The 19829-nt window shown below is 47.0% G+C and overlaps 2 protein-coding genes and 1 long non-coding RNA gene across 9 annotated transcripts in view; 2 read left to right on the forward strand and 1 right to left on the reverse strand.

Moving 5' to 3' along the window:
- The window catches only part of LOC119161038 (sperm-specific sodium:proton exchanger), a 61394-nt gene that overhangs the window by 22818 nt on the left and 18747 nt on the right, over window positions 1-19829 (forward strand). For both annotated transcript variants that reach the window (XM_075888338.1, XM_075888339.1), the window contains exons 4-5: window positions 1115-1209; window positions 18642-18702. In XM_075888338.1, the coding sequence (XP_075744453.1) occupies window positions 1115-1209; window positions 18642-18702 (156 nt within the window). The remainder of the gene's footprint in view (window positions 1-1114; window positions 1210-18641; window positions 18703-19829) is intronic.
- LOC142803777 (uncharacterized) lies at window positions 9989-13918 on the forward strand. 6 transcript variants are annotated; one of them, XM_075889777.1, is made up of 5 exons: window positions 9989-10632; window positions 11241-11376; window positions 11435-11549; window positions 11684-11837; window positions 13299-13918. In XM_075889777.1, exons 2-5 carry the CDS (start codon window positions 11252-11254, stop codon window positions 13442-13444), a joined length of 540 nt encoding a protein of 179 aa, XP_075745892.1. In that variant the 5' UTR covers window positions 9989-10632; window positions 11241-11251; the 3' UTR covers window positions 13445-13918. The 6 variants fall into 6 exon arrangements, 3 of the variants coding, with proteins under 3 accessions (XP_075745892.1, XP_075745890.1, XP_075745891.1); XM_075889775.1 differs by having other exon boundaries at window positions 9994-10632; window positions 13295-13918; XM_075889776.1 differs by having other exon boundaries at window positions 9995-10632; window positions 11275-11376; window positions 13295-13918.
- On the reverse strand, window positions 13871-14810 carry LOC142803778 (uncharacterized). The gene is made up of 3 exons (XR_012894281.1): window positions 14531-14810; window positions 14372-14471; window positions 13871-14007 (listed from the first exon to the last, which is right to left on the reverse strand). It is a non-coding gene; the product is annotated as an uncharacterized LOC142803778 (long non-coding RNA).

A 19829-nucleotide genomic window follows, 5' to 3' on the forward strand; every position in this document is an offset into this window, starting at 1 on the left:
CTTCGCTTGCTCTGACTAAAGAAGAAATCGAGTTTCTGGCTTTGACACAATAGATCGTGAATTTGTGCTGATGTGTGCTGTTGTAACCATATAATGAGATGATGATTGTCTTGCTGTGACGCAATAGGTTGCGCGATTGCGCGTTGATGTTCTGTCACGAGTATATATTTCCAGCGTTTTCGCTAACAAAAATTTCAGTTGAAGTCAGCCCTCTTCCTGTCCTTGTCTCTTCTTCTGTACGTAACTACTCGTAGTCTTGCGCTGTGCAAATATGTGGCATTTTTCGCTCTTGTCCTTCGCTTTGGCCTTCCCTGTAATATCGTTGTCATGGCGCAAACATATATACATGGTGCTATGCTCGTTATTTCCAGCATTCATCAGCGTATTTCTTTAGTTCTACCGATACAACACAGTCATATGGATATATTCTATGTTTTCAAATGGCGGTAGGTGCCTTCGGTATACTGAGGCGCTTGTATAGAGACGTCACGGCGCTCTCCACCACCCTCTACTATCGCGTCACAACAGGCACAGCGGCTTGAAACCTGCCTGAATTAACCCTTTTTCGATGGTTTCAATATTATTTAAATCCATCGCTGGTACACGCATTGTTTGTAGATGTGTTTCCAGGTTCCTGGATGCAAAAAAAAAAAAAAACGTCTCTCATCTTTGATCAGCTCGGATGTCGTGCTTCTCCCGTGTCGCCAGCTGTTTTTCCGCGGTCGTATATTTATAAATAGGTTTATTGTATCTTTACGTTGGCTATAACGTCACATCACGGCACATGCCGCGCCGTAACCTTGCCTAGTTGCCCCGCCACGGTGGTCTAGTGGCTAAGGTACTCGGCTGCTGACCCGCAGGTCGCGGGTTCGATTCCCGGCTGTGGCGGCTGCATTTCCGATGGAGGCGGAAATGTTGTGGGCCCGTGTACTCAGATTTCGGTGCACGTTAAAGAACCCCAGGTGGTCAAAATTTCCGGAGTCCTCCACTACGGCGTCTCTCATAATCAAATGGTGGTTTTGGGACGTTAAACCCCACAAATCAACCTTGCCTAGTTAGCCCCCCATTTCGACAAGAGCTTATGCATGTGCTAACATAATTCCAATGTATCCAGGTCAGCTACCAGAAGCAGTACCGGGCTGGTATGATTCAAAAGAAGACCGAGGCCCGCCTTCTCGCTGCATTGCAGTACCCATACGAGAGCAAAACGTAAGCACAACTTCTCACCGCACAGTTTTTGTATGTAGATACATACATACATACATACATACATTGTAGGAATCGAGCGTGCCCTCCCCTTTTGGCACGTCGTTTCCGTGATAGCGTGAGCGCTGGCCCTGTGCGGCTCAAGCGTCTGGAACGTGGCCCCGTGGTTTCGCCGCCAGGCCTTTGTGTCTGGCGTGAGCCATGCGTCAGTTTTCCCTGCATGGAGAGGTGTGTCCCAACTTGCTCGGACAGCGCACCTCCCCCTTACGCCACTCTGGCCCACGTCACTGTGATCCACCGATCCTTATTGGCCACACGTGACTTTCCCTCCCCCCGTATGTCTTGCCTCCTGAAACAACTTTTGAAGAGGTCTGATCTGTTTCTTTTCAGTACTCTGCGTGAATAACTATAATTCCGTACGAACTTTAGTTCTCAGAAAGCATGCAAAATAGAAGTAATTGTCACGGTAGTGGTGCGGGCTGGGGCATCCTCGACGCACGGGGTCGTGATTTGTCGGACACTCTGGCATTTTCGTTTTCGCTTCACTTCTCAAGTGTGAACGCACCCTTCGGCGCACGTTTCAGGGAGTGAAGGAGCTTAACTTTCCGCTATCCTCTCTATCGCAGATAAACGAGCTTAAAAAGTGTTTACTCGATGTACGCTCAAACGTTGCAAGCGGTGGAGAGGGTGAATTGAGGAAGACGTCACATGCAGCGAGCGCGTGGCAGGCGAGGGAGCAAGTGAGGTTACCGCGCATAGCGAGGGAAGGCGTGACCTACTTGGCACCGCCCCAACACCTGCGGTGAGTGCGGTGCAGCGCGTTGGCACGGACGGAGAGCGTTACACAGGCTAGTCAAAGAGCTGCTTCGAATCTAGAAACTGAGTAAATAAAAAACACTAAGTGCACACAGGGATTCGAGCCCAGGACCCCTGCGTGTCAGTTTAGTAATCTACCACTGAGGCACACCGGTACTCGGAACATGTTCGCGAATCTCCCTTGCGCAGGATTAATATCGGGAAATGAATCGCGTTAATATACGTAGTAAAGCATTTTAGAACAGCAAATGAACGACCAGGCGTCACACAATGCGAATTGCGTAACGAGTGGGTCGTCCGATGCTCCAACCTATTACAAAAAGCTTGTTCTTGATTCTCATCGTTCATCCTCGTCAGTCTCTGTATAAAAAATGCCCAAAATTTTTTGCAAGTGTGTAGCGCATACCGCGCTTCTCTGAAAAATGACGAAAAATAGCATAGTGAATGGCGGCCTACTTCACAGAAATTATGATTATTTATGGCGTAGTGGGTACTCGGCAAGTGGGCTTGTAGCAGTTTTCACATTGTTTAGATAAGGCTCTGAAAGGCCGCTCTTCCAGCTTTCGCTGTATCTCTGCGGCGTGTTCCGCGCAGGCCTGACGCTTCTTTCTTCTTCTTTTTTTTTTTTTTTAATGCGACTCATTTCATAGTCGGGTTATGTCAGGCGTTTGTCGGGATCCGTCAACCGCCCACTCCCATAGCAACAGCTGCGGACGCGCGCGCCCCTAGCAACCGGAGCCCCCACCATGTTACGCTTCGGCATCGGCAGCTGTCAGCAACACCAGTGGGCGCGCGCGCTTATCCTCGTCCCTAGCTGCCGGAGCTCCAACCTCCTCCACTTGAACGTGACTTGCGATCGCCTCAATGCAGTACCACGGCCACCTTGTTTTTAAATGCGAAGCATTTCTTGGCGAACTTCGGCGACTTTGAGCGTATCTATCTATCTATCTATCTATCTATCTATCTATCTATCTATCTATCTATCTATCTATCTATCTATCTATCTATCTATCTATCTATCTATCTATCTATCTATCTATCTATCTTCTAGCCACCTACGACATTTAGCTCTCCTGGTCGTCTCGATAATGGTATCAATATCAAATTGGTATGGTATAACATGACCGTACGACGAGCATTATTAACCAGTCATAACATGAAAATCATGACATGTATGTCATGAATGTCATGATTTACATTTCATGTTCTTTCTGCTCTTGCGGCGGTAGCGTTCGCATGACAGCTTGCAAAACATCGTATAACATGACTGCTTAGCGAACATAAGTGACAGACCCTAACGGGGAAATCATGACATACATGTCATGATTTTCATGTCATGACTAGACGCCACGCTCATGGTGCGCTCACGGCCGTTTCGCTAGCCTCACATATACCAAATTTGGTATTACGGGACGTGAATGTACGACGAAAGTAAATGACACGTCCAAACATAATAATCATGACGTGCGCGTCATGTAAAGCGTGACGACATGCTACATTCATAGCGCGCTCGCAGCCGTTTCGCGAGCTGCACTTATACCAAATTTGGTATCACGTGACCTGAATAGATGACGAAGGTATATCACACGTCTACACATGATAATCATGATATGCGCGTCATGTGAAACATGTATACATGCTACGTTCATAGCGTGCTCGTGGCTGTTTCGCTAGCTCCACACGTACCAAGTTTGTATCCAGTGACGTGAATAGACGACGAAGATAAATGACCTGTCCAAACATGATAATAGATATACGTGTCATGTAAAACATGCCTACATGCTACGCTCATAGCGTGCTCGCGAACGTTTCGCTAGCTCCACACATAGGAAACTTAGTATTACGTGACGTGAATGGACGACGAAGGTAAATGAAACGTCCAAACATGACAATATTGAATGCCTGTCAGGTGAAACATGATTACATCATTACGCTCATAGCGTGCTCGTGGACGTTTCGCTAGCTCCACATATACGAAATTTGGTATTACGTGACGTGAATAAACGGTGAAGGTAAATGGAACGTCCAAACATGATAAGCATTATATGCCTGTCATGTGAAACATGATTACATCATTACGCTCATAGCGTGCTCGCGGCCGTTTCTCTAGCTCCACATATACGAAATTTAGTATTACGCGACGTGAATAGACGGCGAAGGTAAATGACTCGCACAAACATGATAATGATTATATGCCTGTCATGTCAAACATGATTACATCGATACGCTCATAGTGTGCTCATGGACGTTTCCCTAGCTCCACATAAACGAAATTTGGTATTACGCGACGTGAATAAACAGCGAAGGTAAATGACTTGCACAAACATAACCAAGATATACGTGTCGTGTGAAACATGATTGCATCATTACGCTCATAGCGTGCTCGCGGCCGTTTCCCTAGCTCCACATACACGAAATTCGGTATCACGTGACGTGAATAAACGACGAAGGTAAATGACACTTATGAACGTGATAATCATGATATGCCTGTCTTGTGAAACATGATTACATCATTATGCTAGGAAAGCACGTGTTTCCACGCACTCTGCTAATAATTGTAGGCGGTTCGTCTGACGTCATCGGGGTCATTTAGAGAATGTCCTACTGTGGCACATGTATGGCGCATTCACATTGATTTCTCGGTAAGCACGGCACCGCTGTTGATAATATTGTCGTTTTAGACGTTGTCATACATGGAGCTTTCACTCTGACATAAATTGACATTTGACTTTAGTGTTCATTTAAGCCTGTCGCTGGTCGGCGAAGCGTGTCGCCGTTCGCTAATCAACGTGCCTGGCGTGTCAATGACCGGCGAAGAAAGAAGAAACATATGCTTTCGGAACCATCCACCGCCGTCTGCGGCGTCCGCAGTCTTATATATATATATATATATATATATATATATATATATATATATATATATATATATATATATATATATATATATATATATATATATATATATATATATATATATATATATATATATATATATATATATATTGGTGTCAGTAACGCGCCTTATATCCAAATGGTAGCGTTGCCTCCGGGACATCCATCGCACGATCCGCTCTCGACGGGAGACTGAGAGAGAAGGCGGGCGCGCGAGAGAGAGGGGTGCGCGCGCAGCTGCAGCGAGCGAAGGGGGAGGGGGTATAGGGCGCGTTACTGACACCGATATCAGCGTCGCGTCCGTGGCTTATTCGGTAGAGCGTCGCTCTGCGGCCAGCCAAGTCCTCTTTCTTTTAAAGATAGAGAGAAGACTGCGGACGCCGCCGACGGCGGTGGATGGTTTGGGGTCGCTTATAAAGTGTATTCACACTTAAAAGCATTTCTTAGTCTGTCCGGTAAAGCAAAGTGCTAAAAGGCGTAGTGTATAGTGCCGCATGGTGCAAGCAGCGCTAGCTGTAGAATATAAGCGACAATTCACAAACACAAAATATATGTCATCCGAGGCTCAATGAGAGCCCTCACTAAGTCACACTTCATTGTATATTCAGTGTGTTTTTCAAAAATGGTGGCCAATCCACGCAAATATTTTGCTGTCGAAGCTTAGGAACATGAATCTAAAGCAAAAAAAAATGGCAGAACCCACGTAAAGTGGGACTCGATGATATGCGATGCACGAATGAGGAAGGTGTATATGTATATGAAACAGCCGCGAGCACGCTATGTGCGTAGCATGTGGCCATGTTTTACATGACACGCATATCATGATTATCATGTTCGCACATGTCATTTACTTTCGTCGTCTGTTCGCGTCACGTAATACCAAATTTCGTATATGTGAAGTTCGCGAAATGGCCGCGAGCGCATCATGAGCTTGGTACGTTGCCATGTTCTTACATGACACGGGTGTCATGATTATCATGTTTGCACCAGTCACATACCTTTGCAAGCCATTGACGTCATGTTACACCAAATTTGGTATATGTGGAGCTAGCGAAACGGCCGCGAGCGCATCGTGAAGGGTCCAATATACTCCGACGCATACCGTTGACGCGCGTGTATGCTTGGCGCAGCGACGCTACGCTAGCGAAACGCGACCACTCCATAGTCCGACGCCAGGGGTGATCGCCGCGACTAGCGTCCGTCGGCGCATCTCGGCGGCAACCGGCGCGAAATGTGACATACTGCATTTCGCGCCGATGACGTTACCCAGACAGCACGGCGTCTGCCTCTCTTTCTGAATGAGGGGCGCTGGGCACGCTCAAACCCGCCGGCATCAACGTAACACAGCGCGACGCGCGCCTCCAAGTGGCAGGCAGATCGGCACGTGGCGTGGCATTTCCGGTGTGACGCAACAAAACGAACGCTGGAGCGCACGCGCACGGGGTCACGTCGAAGTGTATTGGCACCTTGAGTGTGGCATGTAGTCCTCACATGACACGCATCTCATGATTATCATGTTTCCACCAGTCGCATACCTTCGTCACCCATTTACGTCATGTACGGTACCGAAGTTGGCTTGTGTGACGCAAGCGAAACAGGCTGCGAGCGCATCATGAGTGTGGCGTGTAGTCATGTTGTTACATGACACGCACCTGATGATTATCATGTTTGCACCAAGGACATACCTTCGCCATTGATTCACGTCCCGTAATACCAAATTTGGTATAAGTAAAGCCAGCGAAACAGCCGCCAGCTCATGATGAGTGTGGCGTGTAGTCATGTTGTTACATGACACGCATGTCATGATTTTCATGTTAGGGCCTGTCGCTTGTGTTCGCCACGCAATCATGTCACACCATGCCAGTTTTGCAGCATGCCATGTGATCAAAACCACCGCAAAAGCAGCAAGGCCATGAAATGTAAATGTAAATGTAAATGTAAATATAAATAAATGTAAATGTAAATCATTATATTCATGGCATACATGCCATGATTTTCATCTTATAACTAGTCACTTATGCTAGTCATACAGTCATGTTATGCCATACCAATTTTGGTGTTGATACCATTATCGAAACAGCAGGAGAGCTAAATGTCATAGATAGATAGATAGATAGATAGATAGATAGATAGATAGATAGATAGATAGATAGATAGATAGATAGATAGATAGATAGATAGATAGATAGATAGATAGATAGATAGATAGATAGATAGATAGATAGATAGATAGATAGATAGATAGATAGATAGATAGATAGATAGATAGATAGATAGATAGATAGATAGATAGATAGATAGATAGATAGATAGATAGATAGATAGATAGATAGATAGATAGATAGATAGATAGATAGATAGATAGATAGATACGCTCATAGTCGCCGAAGTTCACTGGCGCCAGAACGTTGCTAAGGAGCTACAGAGCACACGACAGTCACCTGATAGATTCCAGGTGAACAGCAACCGTTTTTGGCGGTGCGGCCTGTGCTCCAGCTTTTCCGCAGTGCATGGTTGCTAGCGGCGTTGGAAAACAAATGCGCTACTCTGTTATATACAGTTGCTCTAGCAGATGACAGGGCGCGAATGGGTATGTACATCTGGATGCCGTCACCCTTTTGATTGGTCGAGAGCGATTGCAGCTATTGCTGAGTGGGTACTACTGAACAGAGCTTGTATATTCTCTTGACTATGGGCCAGCCAAGAGCTATCCGGAGTGCGCTAACTGGAGTTGTATTCAGAAAATGTGGCTAACAATTTTGAGTACTTGGTACTAAACTAAGAGAGAGCTTAAAGCCGTCCCGGGGACCTCACACCTAAGAGTTTAGTGTGGGGAAGGATTAGAAAAAGAGGGTAACGATTTAGAGTACAGGGCACTCTACTATGGGAAAGCTTAAAGCCGTCCCGGACACATCGCAGAGAAATAGCGATACAAATTGTGAGGGGGGGGGGGGGGGTTAGAGAAAGTGTGTAACGATTTAGAGTACTTGGTACTCTACTATGGGAGAAGTCTGGAGGGGGAAGGGGGGGGGATTAGAAAAAGGGGGTAACTATTTAGAGTACTCTACTATGGGAGAGCTTAAAGCCGTCCCGGAAGAGTGGCCTTGGGTCATTGGGTCAAATAGATAAAGTTGTGTGTTTAGAAAAAGTTGTTAACGATTTAGAGTACGAGGTACTCTACTATGGGAGAGCGTAAAGCCGTCCCTAGGGCCTCGAGTGCCCAGTAATTGCTTACAGTGTATGCAGCAAAGAGAAGTTTATTGACTTCCAACCAAGGATAAAGTACATGACAAAAACATCGAGCTTCACGACTACAAAGGGTGCATGTACAATCAGGAAAGCACCACTACCGAGGTACAATGTATGTGAGGGAACATACCCCTCTATTTACTGTACAGCGCGTGTTGCAAGCCTGTTCGTACGACGTTTACTTAGGTTGGAGGCAGCCTTCTTTTATAGGTTCGTCTTGGCTCTCAAAGACCTCAAGAGCTACTCTGGTTTGGTTCTAAGTTTAGAACTAAATACCAACGCAGCAATAAAATCACAAAACAATCACAACAAACCATTTCAATGTATTTTTTCTTTAGCAAATACCCTTTAGTCGGTATCACAAAATGTTTCATGAAATATTCAGAGGTTTCTAATTCCGCGTTTTACGAATCATATTGCCGGTTCTTTCGCGTGCTTGGACGAAAGACGAAAACTGATGTCACGGGCCCTCATCCCTCATCTCGAAGTCAATGAGTGACAATGGAAATATTTTGAAACATCTACCAAACAATATTTAAGAGAAACGTGCGCGAACTCTAATTATATCCTAGATAGACGTCAGACTCTGGAGTACTACAAACACGTAGCACCACCTGTCGGCGTAGTTTTGGGTAGTGCAAAGCCCGACTCCCTTACAGTTTGATACGCGACCAGGTGCAACTAGTGCGTTCAAAACAATGATTGAGATGAATATTAGGTGTGTTTGCGCTTTGAACGCTTATAAAAATGCCTACGATTTTCTCTACACTAGCCTGACGCGTCACCGAACCGCCATGAAGTGGATGCGCGTTCACTCGCCAGAACGACGGCGAAAACTGGCGCAGGTGCAACAGCTCTGCGCCTTCCGAAAAATGACCTCAGTCGACGCTATGTTTGCTTTGTGAATTGCCGCGAATGTAAGGACTTCAGTTTAGCCGATTTCCATAGCTTTTGCGAAGCAGAATGGTGTGAGCGGGATACCAGCTGTTGCGAAGGGTAAGTGGAATAATCGCGTTCTCCACAGCCGGCTGCATGAGAAAGTGTGATAATGTAAGAATCCTGTTATTGTTTTGTAGTAGCCTTGACAGGAAACCTTGGTAACTTTGATTATGAAGCTCAACAGAGCCCACCGCCGTGCGCGTCGTGCAATCAGACTGTTGACGCGCGCGATAAACATCGCACATGCCGCGACCACTGATAATCTGAAGTGATTGATTGATATGTGGGGTTTAACGTCCCAAAACCACTATATGATTATGAGAGACGCCGTAGTGGAGGGCTCCGGAAATTTAGACCACCTGGGGTTCTTTAACGTGCACCCAAATGATAATCTGATGTGGCCGCCACCATAAATCATTGCACACTTAGGCTTTGGATGCTTTTAGTAACGGTTTTATTATGCCAAATGCGAACGCGTACGCCATGCAGTTAAGTCGCAAAATGTTCGTCATGACCACAATTAGGCTTTTTTTTTTTTGCCGTTGGTCTCCGCGATTGCCGGAGCTATCGCGGATGCCTTGGTTTCGCTTTTGTTTGTACTACACCGAGAAAGTGGGCACGCATGTATCCCCATTTGCAGTATATACAAACGGAAGACAATCGTCAACAGATGCCGAATAAAGCAGTGGCGCAATTATGTAAAAGTTCCAAATCCGGACAAAGGCGGTCTCTTCCATTGAGTCGCACGCGATTGGCCCATACAAGCAGCGACGAATGCTGTGACGTTATGAGTGACGTGGACTGGAGTGTCACGTGACTCTTTTTTTTTCGGTTTTCGGAGAAAGGCGATGGAACGGTCGGAGAGACTGTCCGAAAGCAACCGGATGGATTGGAATGGCTGCAAGGTGGCCTGGATTGGATTGAAATGGAAAAAATGCGCGACTTTTCGGCACCGGGGCACTTAGACAACATGGCGTTTCCCACTGACACGGTACTTCGCCTTGCCTGTGCGGTAGCTTTAACCGAGCAGAGGTGACGACGCGAGGTAAAAGATGCATTTGAAGAGTTCAGCGAAGAAGAGTTCCGGCAATGTTTTCGTCTGTCCAAACGAACAGTGCGTAGCTTGTGCCACGAACTTGATCCTATCATCGGATGCCAGCGAGCCAGTGGCCTTTCCACAGAGAGAAAGGTGTTGTGCGCGCTGCGATTTTTCGCCACCGGTAGCTTCCAGAAGAGCATTGGTCGCGAGGAACACATCGGCATGTCTCAGTCGGCGGTGAGCAACACCATCCACGAGGTGACGGAGGCGATCATTACCGTGGCTGCTAGAAAAAGGGTGGCGGACTTCCTACTGACAACAGCTGCTAAGGATGAGGCAAAGGTGGAGTTTGTGCTACGCGGTTGCATCCCAGGGGTGCTGGCGTGTGCCGATGGCACGTTGGTCACCATTCGCAAGCCAGAGGGATTCAGACTGGCCGACACGGCGAGCTTCATGTCCAGAAGGGGCTATTATGTCCTAACGTCATGATCGTAAGTACTGTTAGGATCGTTTATTACTCGCCCTTCGGAGCAATTGTTCAGTTGTGACGCCAAAGCTGGAAAAAGTAATAATGCAACGAATGAAAAAGAACCTGCAGGGAATTGGGTGCGAGCTAGATGGTGGCTCGCAAGGCCTCGGTAATAATAAGTGGCAAGTGTTTTGTGCGTGAGCCAGTTGCCGTTTTTGCACTGGCATGCATACGCAATTGAATTGTGCATTTTAGAGGTAATCGGTAATATGGGCAGCAGACGTAGCAGAAGTATATACACGACAGGGAGGTATTTCCAACACGAAAGTGCTTACAATCACAATTGGACGAGCTGGCTTTGGTATTTACGAGTGTTTTTTCCCAAGAGCAACGCGTAGCTTTTCACTTATCGATCATTCAGTGGAAGTCGTAGTTATGTGTACAGCAGAGGTGGGGTCGTTGCCCCCACACTCCCCCCTCCTCAGTGTGCTACACCCTGTGTTTCCCTCTAAGTGAAGCTCCTTGTACCAATGACTGTACTAGTACGCATTGTTTCCTGCATATGCGTAGAAAAAAGGGATTTATTCTGAGCATAAATGCAGTACTATTTTATATCGCTCCTCATCGCAGATGTGCAAAGCATGGCTGCACATAATTGTCATAGACCCATGATTCCCAGATTCGTGCCACGACTCCTGGGTGTGGGAACACAACCCACTGCGTGCACGCCTAGCTGCACATCTGCAGCCTGGCGAATATCTGCTTGGTAAGTATTAATGTGTACTATCTGGGCAGAGCACTCAGCTTTTATGCTTACATTGCAGGAGACGCAGGCTATCCCCTCAAGCCATGGCTCCTAATTCCAGTCCTTGGCAGTCAACCGTGCAACACTTCCGAAGGCCGATACAACAAGGAGCACGCATCCATGCACAATGTTGTGTAAAGATGTATCGCCGTGTTGAAAAGCAAGTTCCGCTGCTTGCAGCACTTTCGAACGATGCTCTACAACCCCGATCGGGCAGCGCAAATCATCTATGCTTGCTTTGCTCTCCACAACATTGCGTTTCATGCAGGCGACTGGACCTTGGACGAGTATGTCGTGGACATGCCACCAGCTGAGGATGACGATGGAGAGCCAAGGGGGAGCCATATGCTCACACCACGCAACGTGCTGCTCAGAGACGGCAGCAGCGCTGTCTTGGACCTTTTTTGAAGTACACAGGAACGGTGAGTTTTCATGTTTTCATATCCCACACATAATTTATTTACACTGATTCTAGTGCATCTAGACATGAAAGGGCTGTGTTTGCCACATTTGAATACACAGAGTACTTACTTGTGCTTCAATATGAAGCAAGGTGGCAATGTCAAAATGCTGCATTTTCTTTAAGTGGCACATGAAATATGCAACAGAAACACCCTTTTCCATAATAGCGATCACAGTCACAACAGAATAGATTGGAGCAAGCATATATGAGCGGCACTCTGTGCTGAATGTTGCTATCACAAAATTGTGCGAACAATGTAGCAACGTCTCAAAATTCTTTTCACCAGAACGCATAAAAATCGAGATTCCATTAAAAACATGTTGTATGAACACATGATACATAAGTCCATATCTTGTCATAGTGACTGACTACAAGCATTCAATTGTGCACGCCAGGCTTGACGAGCAATTGTGCTTGTCAAGTTGTGCTGTTTTTTTTTGCTCATTGTCCTAAACATTGTGTGAATGTTAAAATAACATTTATTTGGATTCACGACTGCAGTCATGCTGCAATGCTAAAAAATATGCAAATCAAGACGGCAAACAACAGGCGAGTTGTTTTGATAACATACAGCATGAATAATTCCCTCAGCCATCTCGCGGCTCCCAAGCCATACCACGTTCGAAATTTATTCCCGCAAAGAGTCGTTTACAACGAAAACTAGATGAAATCAATCGCTGGCATGTTGCTGTGATGACCATTTTCCTCTGTAAAACTGTGCGAGATGACCACTTACTAGCTTAGCGCTCCCAAACAAGATGCGAGATGACCACTTACTAGCTTAGCGCTCCCAAACAAGATTCGGAATGTAGTTGTTGCATCTTAGCCTCATTGTGCTGAAATGAAAATATCACAGTGTGATGCAAAAAGATATCACATTACTACACTATGTGGTAATGCTGAATAAAAATCACAGTGAGCTAGAAAACACAGTGGGACAATACAAATATCAAAGAAACATTAACAGAAAATGTCAACTATACACTCGTGGTCTCCGTGTGAATGACTGGACACCTTTGAAATGTGGGTAAAAAACACTGCCACTAGAACAGCTCGAACATACATTGAGAAATGCATATATTGAACATAAAAAATGCTGCACTCCTTATACAAAGTAAATGCTAACCTAAATCTAGTAATATGTACTAAATGCAAACAAAAAATGAATAAAATAGAACATGAACAGCAACACGTAAACATATCAAAAACACTAAACCAATTATGAATGATAAAAAGTTGAAAACATGGCGAAAAACAAACTAAACTATGTATATGTCTCCAGAACCGTATAAAATTGAACATGAACAGCAGCACCTAAACACATTGAAACCGACAAATCTATAATGAATGATGACAAGAAAAAACATTGAACACATGACGAAAAATTAAACTAAACTACCTATCTCTTTCTCGCAGAAAGCCCTCAGCCATGGCCAGTGCCCTCCTGCACCGCTGCCGCTTTCTCCTGTGCCGCTGCCACACGCCGTTCTGCAGGAGCTATGCGGGTGGTTGATTTTTTCATCTCCCGCAGCACCTGCGATGAATCATCATGGTGTAAATGTTTAAGTGAGCTGCCGGTAAACCCTTAACCATCTCGTGGCTGGAAGCTGCTGCTGCTGCTGCCAAGAATTGCAACGGGCACAACAACTTCCCCTCAGTTGAAGATCAACTGGCCTGATGGCATCCTTTGAAAGTGGGAAGCTTTGTGTACAAGCTATGCCCTCCTCGTGTGGACCTACAAACATTTGTTGAAACTGCTCTTTATTAATGTCCTCAAATGCATCTCTCACCATGAAAGAGCCCCAGGGCTAACTAACCTTTTGCCCGGCAGTTTATCATTGCAGATACCCGATACCATGCCCTCAATACAATGCATGGTTCTTGTTTACAGCCCAAGTTGGTTTCAGTCATCATAATAGAACATGGAGAATGCTTATGCCCCTTATGTAAAATGTAAACAAAGGGTCTACTCACCTTGAGCACCTTGTCGCCCTGCTCAAGGTTCCAGTCCTGCACTCAATAAAGCACTAAGTTCTCAGATGCTTGCGTGTTACTGTGTCACTGCCATCTACAGCCGCTTCAGTGGCCTCCACATCCATTTCCACTGCAGCAGTGGGAACATTCGCCTGCTGGAAAGTGTAGTAAGCATGATTTTTCAGAAAGTGGGTATTCGTTACTCTAGCTATTTTGCAACCTTAAGTACTAAACATCTGCGGAAATGTTCTGCAGCTATTCAGTGGTCATTGATGTCATGTATTACCATTTTAGTGCATGCACTTGCCCGCAGTCATTGCGTGTTTTATGATAAATTAATACCCCTTGTACTGCAAGGGCTGCAAACTGAGATTTTAGTTAAACCTACCCACTTTTGATTACTTTCTCGTGCGCTTTATTCCCGTTTAACAAGGTTCCTCTAAAGGCACCCCTTCAGATATCAAACTCTGTCATGGTACCGCTCAGGAACCCGTGATACTGCGGCGGCAGAGTGCTTACCTGTTGATAGGTGAGACCAAAAACGCCACTGAAGCGTGTCATCCCAGTCAACTGTAGAACCTGGCCGCGGAAGCCAGGCAGCCAACCCCATACAGTGCCCCTGAAAATATACACTAATGTCACAGAACATATTGCCCGTGCCATTCGACGGTCACTTACGTTTGTGCGTCTCTGATGGCGGCGGTGTCACGGCGGGCCTCGCGCACCGGCCTGCGCCACCAAGCCTGTCATTCCTGCGCAGGCACTTCATGGTTCAGCGCGTCGCTGAGCTCTTGCCACAGCCGCCACCGGTCGGTGATGGTGACGCCGTGCCGCAGCTCGATGGCATTCGCCACGAGCTGGGGATGTTCGTCCATAAAGGCGAGCACCAGCGCGCGCTGAGCCTCGGATAACGCCGATGAGCCGCTGCTGCTGTTGACTACTGGTACAGTTGACCTCCGCCACGATTGTGCTCGACTGAGCCAACAACTTCGAAAGTTGCGCTGTTTAGGTTTGTATAGTGGAGGAGATATGAAAACAGTAACTGCTTGAAACGGGGTTGTATTTAGCGCCACCACGTACCGTCCCGCTAAATTTAGCGTTATTTCATAACAATAACAAGAAAAATACGTTTATATTGTGCCGTATTCCTTAATAAACGTTTGAAAACTTGTGCCAACACAATTTGATGATGATCAATAGTAGTTAAACATTTTTCAACACGTTAAAAACACTTTTCACTTTGCTATACGGTCCCCAAGTCCACGTCAAAATGATGACGCGAGGCTTCATTTCGCTCATTGGCTGTTCACTTCCCTTCATCCTCGCGACCGCTGCGGACCGCCCATTTTTTGACGTCACCGACAGACCGCCTCCGTCCGGATTTGGAATTTTTACATAATTGCGCCACAGGTCGACGCACAGGAAGCGAGAGATGGATGTGGACTGCTACTGCAAAGGCGCACGAGCGTGGCCGGCCGGGCCATTCGTGCAGAATAAAAAGCTAGCTTCGTGCCGCTTATCGTAAGATGCGTTGCTCGTGTATGCACTTCATCACTTTGGCATCGTGTGTATGGCCAAATTTATTGAATTTAGGCGTTACAAAACGCACGTTAATAACGGATGTCCTGTGATTTGTGAGTAAATGGGTTTTCTTAAACTTCCCCTTGTGTGTTAGTCAATGCACATGCACCACTGCATGGAGAGCCCTCCGTTTATTTAGCTTTCATTATTTCGAACTTCTTTTAACCCGAACAAATTTTCAGGCCTTTTCAAATTCGAATTATCAAGATTCGACTGTAGAAAGCCAATACCCAGCCATGTACACTCTAGCCTGTTTTAACGCCTAGCACATTTAATCCAAACCTGCAGTGCAGGTCCAATCAGAAATGATGTGAGAGATGCAAGGGACATGTTTCAAAAGTCTTTGTTTTCATGTTTGTGAGCCCGGTCGGGCGAGTGGCACAGCTCACTTCAATTTTCATTTAAAGAAAGGAAGCACAATAAATGAAAGCACAAAGAAATAATGAATGAAAGCGCCCGTTACAGGGATCAGTGGTTGAGGTGCTCGGCTGCTGACCCGAAGGCCGCGGATGCGATTCCGGTGGACGCATTTCGATGGAGGCAAAATGGGCCCATGTACTGTGCGATGTCTCTGCGCGTGTAAAACGCCAGATTGTCGAAATTTACGGAGCCCTCCACTACGGCGTCTCTCAATCATATCATGGTGTTGGGACGTCAAACCTCCAATATTATTATTATAGTCACTGTTAAAGTGTATAGTTCTATGTACACCATAGCAGCCACCGTCAAAAACTCTTACGTCATCAGGGTTTTTGACGGTGGCTGCTATGATGACCCCGACGTCATGCCCCGCCGCGGCGGTCTAGTGGCTGAGGTACTCGGCTGCTGACTCGCAGGTCGCGGGATCGAATCCCGGCTGCGCCAGCTGCGTTTTCGATGGAGGCGGAAGTGTTGTAGGCCCGTGTGCTCAGATTTGGGTGCACGTTAAAGAGCCCCATGTGGTCGAAATTTCCGGAGTCCTCCACTACGGCGTCTCTCATAATCATATGGTACTTTTGGGACATTAAATCCCACATATCAATCAATCAACCCTGACGTCATGCCGAATTGGTGCTGGAATTGACACGTAGGCAGCTATCTTTATTTTTAGGTTTTCTTTTATTGAGGTGGCATATATACGTGCACTCACAGTGGGATTTCGCCGTTGCTGTCGCCGGAACGTTTCCTACAAAGTCCAAACCAATAACGTCGTCCCACGCATCTCATGCTCTCAGCGCGAGTAAAAGCGTGCAAGCACTGGGTACAAAAGCCTCCAGATTTCTCCCATTATTTTTTAAGTTAAGTACCGACAATCAGTGACGCACCACCAGCGAATCTCACTGGCTAATGCTCGTTTTCGGTACCCATTAACGTTTTTCCAGCACCTGGCGAAACCCGACGCCTACTCACTAATTGGTGGAAGGAAAAAGGCGGGTCACCTTAGCATACTGTCCACTCAAAGATGCGTGGAAGGTGTATTTGAGTATGGGCCTAGACGTAGTTCACTTGGTTCCAAATTAGGAAGAGGACAACCGCAGATGCCGGCGGCGCGTGCGAGAGGCCGTTGTCGGTATTAAGGGAAAAGAAAAAAAAGAACGATAGACCATAAAGGGAACCGTGATGGCATGCAAAGCAGCAGCCGTGCGCACGGCTTTGACCCGGCTAAAACGAGCGTCGACGCGGGTGATGGAAGAACGGTTTGAAGCTAAACTCCGTGTAGCGTTTACTCGAGTAAAAGTTTGTTTGAAACCCAATGACACAGAAGGCGAGACGCGTTAAGAAGCTTGCGCGCGGCTTCCTTGGCTCGCGTCTCGTCGGTGTTACCCACGCGTCATCTGTATTCTCGAACGCAATCGGTGTTCTTGACTCGCACTTCGTCGGCATCGCTGGTCTTCCACTGCTGACGCTTGCGTTCGGCTTCCCTGGCTCACGCCTCGTCGGTTTAGACGTCGCCATTCGCGAACGTGATCGGCTTCGCCAACCCTCGCAACGCCGGCGATAGCCGAGAAAGGTACGCGCACACTAGCGGGAAGCATGCCGCGACGGCGTCCCGCCTGTCGGCGCGATCGCGCAGCAAGCAGCGGCGCGCTGTCCACTTTGTCGGCGCCGCTAGATTCTCGAGGCGTGCGCACCCGCCGGCTCGCGGCATTTTCTCGCCGGCATATGGAGAGAGGTGGCATGGGTGAGATGATGGCCACGTGATGAGTAGGCTTGAGCACTGCGAGTAGCGGAGAGGGTGAAGCGAGAGAGAGCTGACACGCGGCGAGCACGCGGCAGGCGAGAGAGAGACGTCAAGGCGCACTGCTAGGAGGGCGTGAGCTACTTGGCACCGCTCCAACACCTGTGGTGAGGGGAGCGGTGCGGACGGAGGGACATCGTTACACAGGCTAGCCAAAGAGCTGCTTCGCATCTTAAAAAAAAAAGCCTACAGGGGACGTCACTGTAGACGAACGCGACTGATGCAGGGATGAAAGGAGCCGGCCATCTCCGTTGCACGTAGCGCTCATGCAGTAGCATCGCCCTGAGTGTGAGTCCTGCCTTCGATGGCCCCTCAAGCAGATAGGAGATGCCTCGCCCGTCCTTTGCCGGTCGAAGTAGAACGAAGGGTGCCGAGGGGAGGTGGGAGGGGGGTCCATTGCGTCGCTCGAGCAGCAAATGCGAACATTGAGCAGCGATTGCGAAAAGTGACAAGCACATGTCACGCGCGCTGTCTCGGCAGACATAATCAGACGGCTCGTACTCACTCGTACGCGCATGCTGTCACCGCTTACTTTGCGATGCGACGACAGACAGCAGAAAAAACGCTTCTCTCCTTCAAGCGGGAGCATATTCAATTACGTCAGCATTCTATAGAGTTACACGTAATTGGATCCAAAAGGTAAGCCGCCAGCCTTCGTAGAACATTCCAATTTGTTGCTTTTGCATTATTGCTTCACCCTTGCCCCGAAACTGCGATTCTATTTTTTTTTGTCCTTACCTATCTTATTGTCACAACAGGAGTGTCCTGATGTCGCTGTTAGAATAGTGTAATTTGTGCGTAGCTGTTGAACGTAGCATTTTTCTCCAGCGTCTTTTGCACATTCCAGGATGTCTCTTGGATTCAGCTTCTCGCTTCATTGGTGGTGTCAGCTTCATTGTATTTGTCAACTATTAAGGTTGGGCGATGTTTTTTCACGAGCGAAAAACGCGAGACTAATCAATGCGGCACGATGCTCTTCTCTTAACACAGATATCTCAACATTGACATGATCCGCCAGCTGATTGCGGTGCCTCCCTGGATCAACTGGCTGGTACGTACTTGTGCTGATCGTCCATGAATAGTTACAATCTTTCACCACAAGTTACTGGTTGCAGTTCGTGCATGTGGTTTAATTGTCGACCTGTTCCCTTTCTTCATTTAGTAAGATTGCTAAGCTAATCAGAGGCGAAATTGCAAAAACTTTATTTACTGTGGCGTGTGCGCTTCCTTTTCAATTTTGGTATTTTTTAGCAGTATGGCCTTTTGGGCCATGGTACATGACGACGGTGTGTAGGTACCAGCAGGTCACGACGCGAGCAAGCAAAGAAATGTACAGTACGAAGGCTAGCCGCAACACTGTGTGCATCCTTTACCACATAGCATAGCTATATTGATGCAGAGGCTGTATTGCATACATTGTCACAGAGACTGGGAAAACTAAGGTTAGCACATTTTTTTTTCGCATCATGTGGCTACAGTTTAATGTAACTGTAACTATTCCTGGCCAAAATGTAAATCAAAAGGGAAAAGGCTACGCTTGTGCACTAGATGATTAGGCGTTACCTATACTTCACACCAACAGGAAACGTATTAGTATGCTTGTATTAAGTATATCTCACTGTAGTTCAGATGGAGAGGTTTATTCACATAAAAGCAGACAGGTCGGCCTGAACGATAGTGTGCTCTAGCTTGCTACTCTACACCGGGGGAAGGGAATGGGCAAGAAAAAAAGTAACAGATGACGATGGTAATTCAGGGATGTACGTATACGTACAATCCAGTTGAGTTGGCGCAGTATACCTACCGCGTCACCATGGGGTTGACAGAGTTCTATGATACTTAACAGCAAGAACAACGAAACCATTTGATATATATAAGATTTGGGGATCAGAGCTAAGGCAATCGTAACTGCAGAAGATCACTGAAAGTTAGACGCCAGCGTCCTGATTGATTGATATGTGGGGTTTAACGTCCCAAAACCACCATATGATTATGAGAGACGCCGTAGTGGAGGGCTCCGGAAATTCAGACCACCTGGGGTTCTTTAACGTGCACCCAAATCTGAGCACACGGGCCTACAACATTTCCGCCTCCATCGGAAATGCAGCCGCCGCAGCCGGGATTCGAACCCGCGACCTGCGGGCACGCCAGCGTCCTACGGCGGGCATAGAACTTTTT

This window comes from Rhipicephalus microplus, chromosome 3, assembly GCF_043290135.1.
Source record: "Rhipicephalus microplus isolate Deutch F79 chromosome 3, USDA_Rmic, whole genome shotgun sequence".
In the NCBI taxonomy this organism is placed as follows: domain Eukaryota; kingdom Metazoa; phylum Arthropoda; class Arachnida; order Ixodida; family Ixodidae; genus Rhipicephalus; species Rhipicephalus microplus.

Bases quoted from the DNA above. Each gene is read 5' to 3' on its own strand.
- LOC142803777 (XM_075889775.1), top strand. From the start codon at position 11,252: ATGGCTGCACATAATTGTCATAGACCCATGATTCCCAGATTCGTGCCA. The intron at 11,377-11,434 runs GTAAGTATTAAT...CTTACATTGCAG, and splicing joins GCCTGGCGAATATCTGCTTG to GAGACGCAGGCTATCCCCTC. The intron at 11,838-13,294 runs GTGAGTTTTCAT...TCTTTCTCGCAG, and splicing joins TTTTGAAGTACACAGGAACG to AAAGCCCTCAGCCATGGCCA.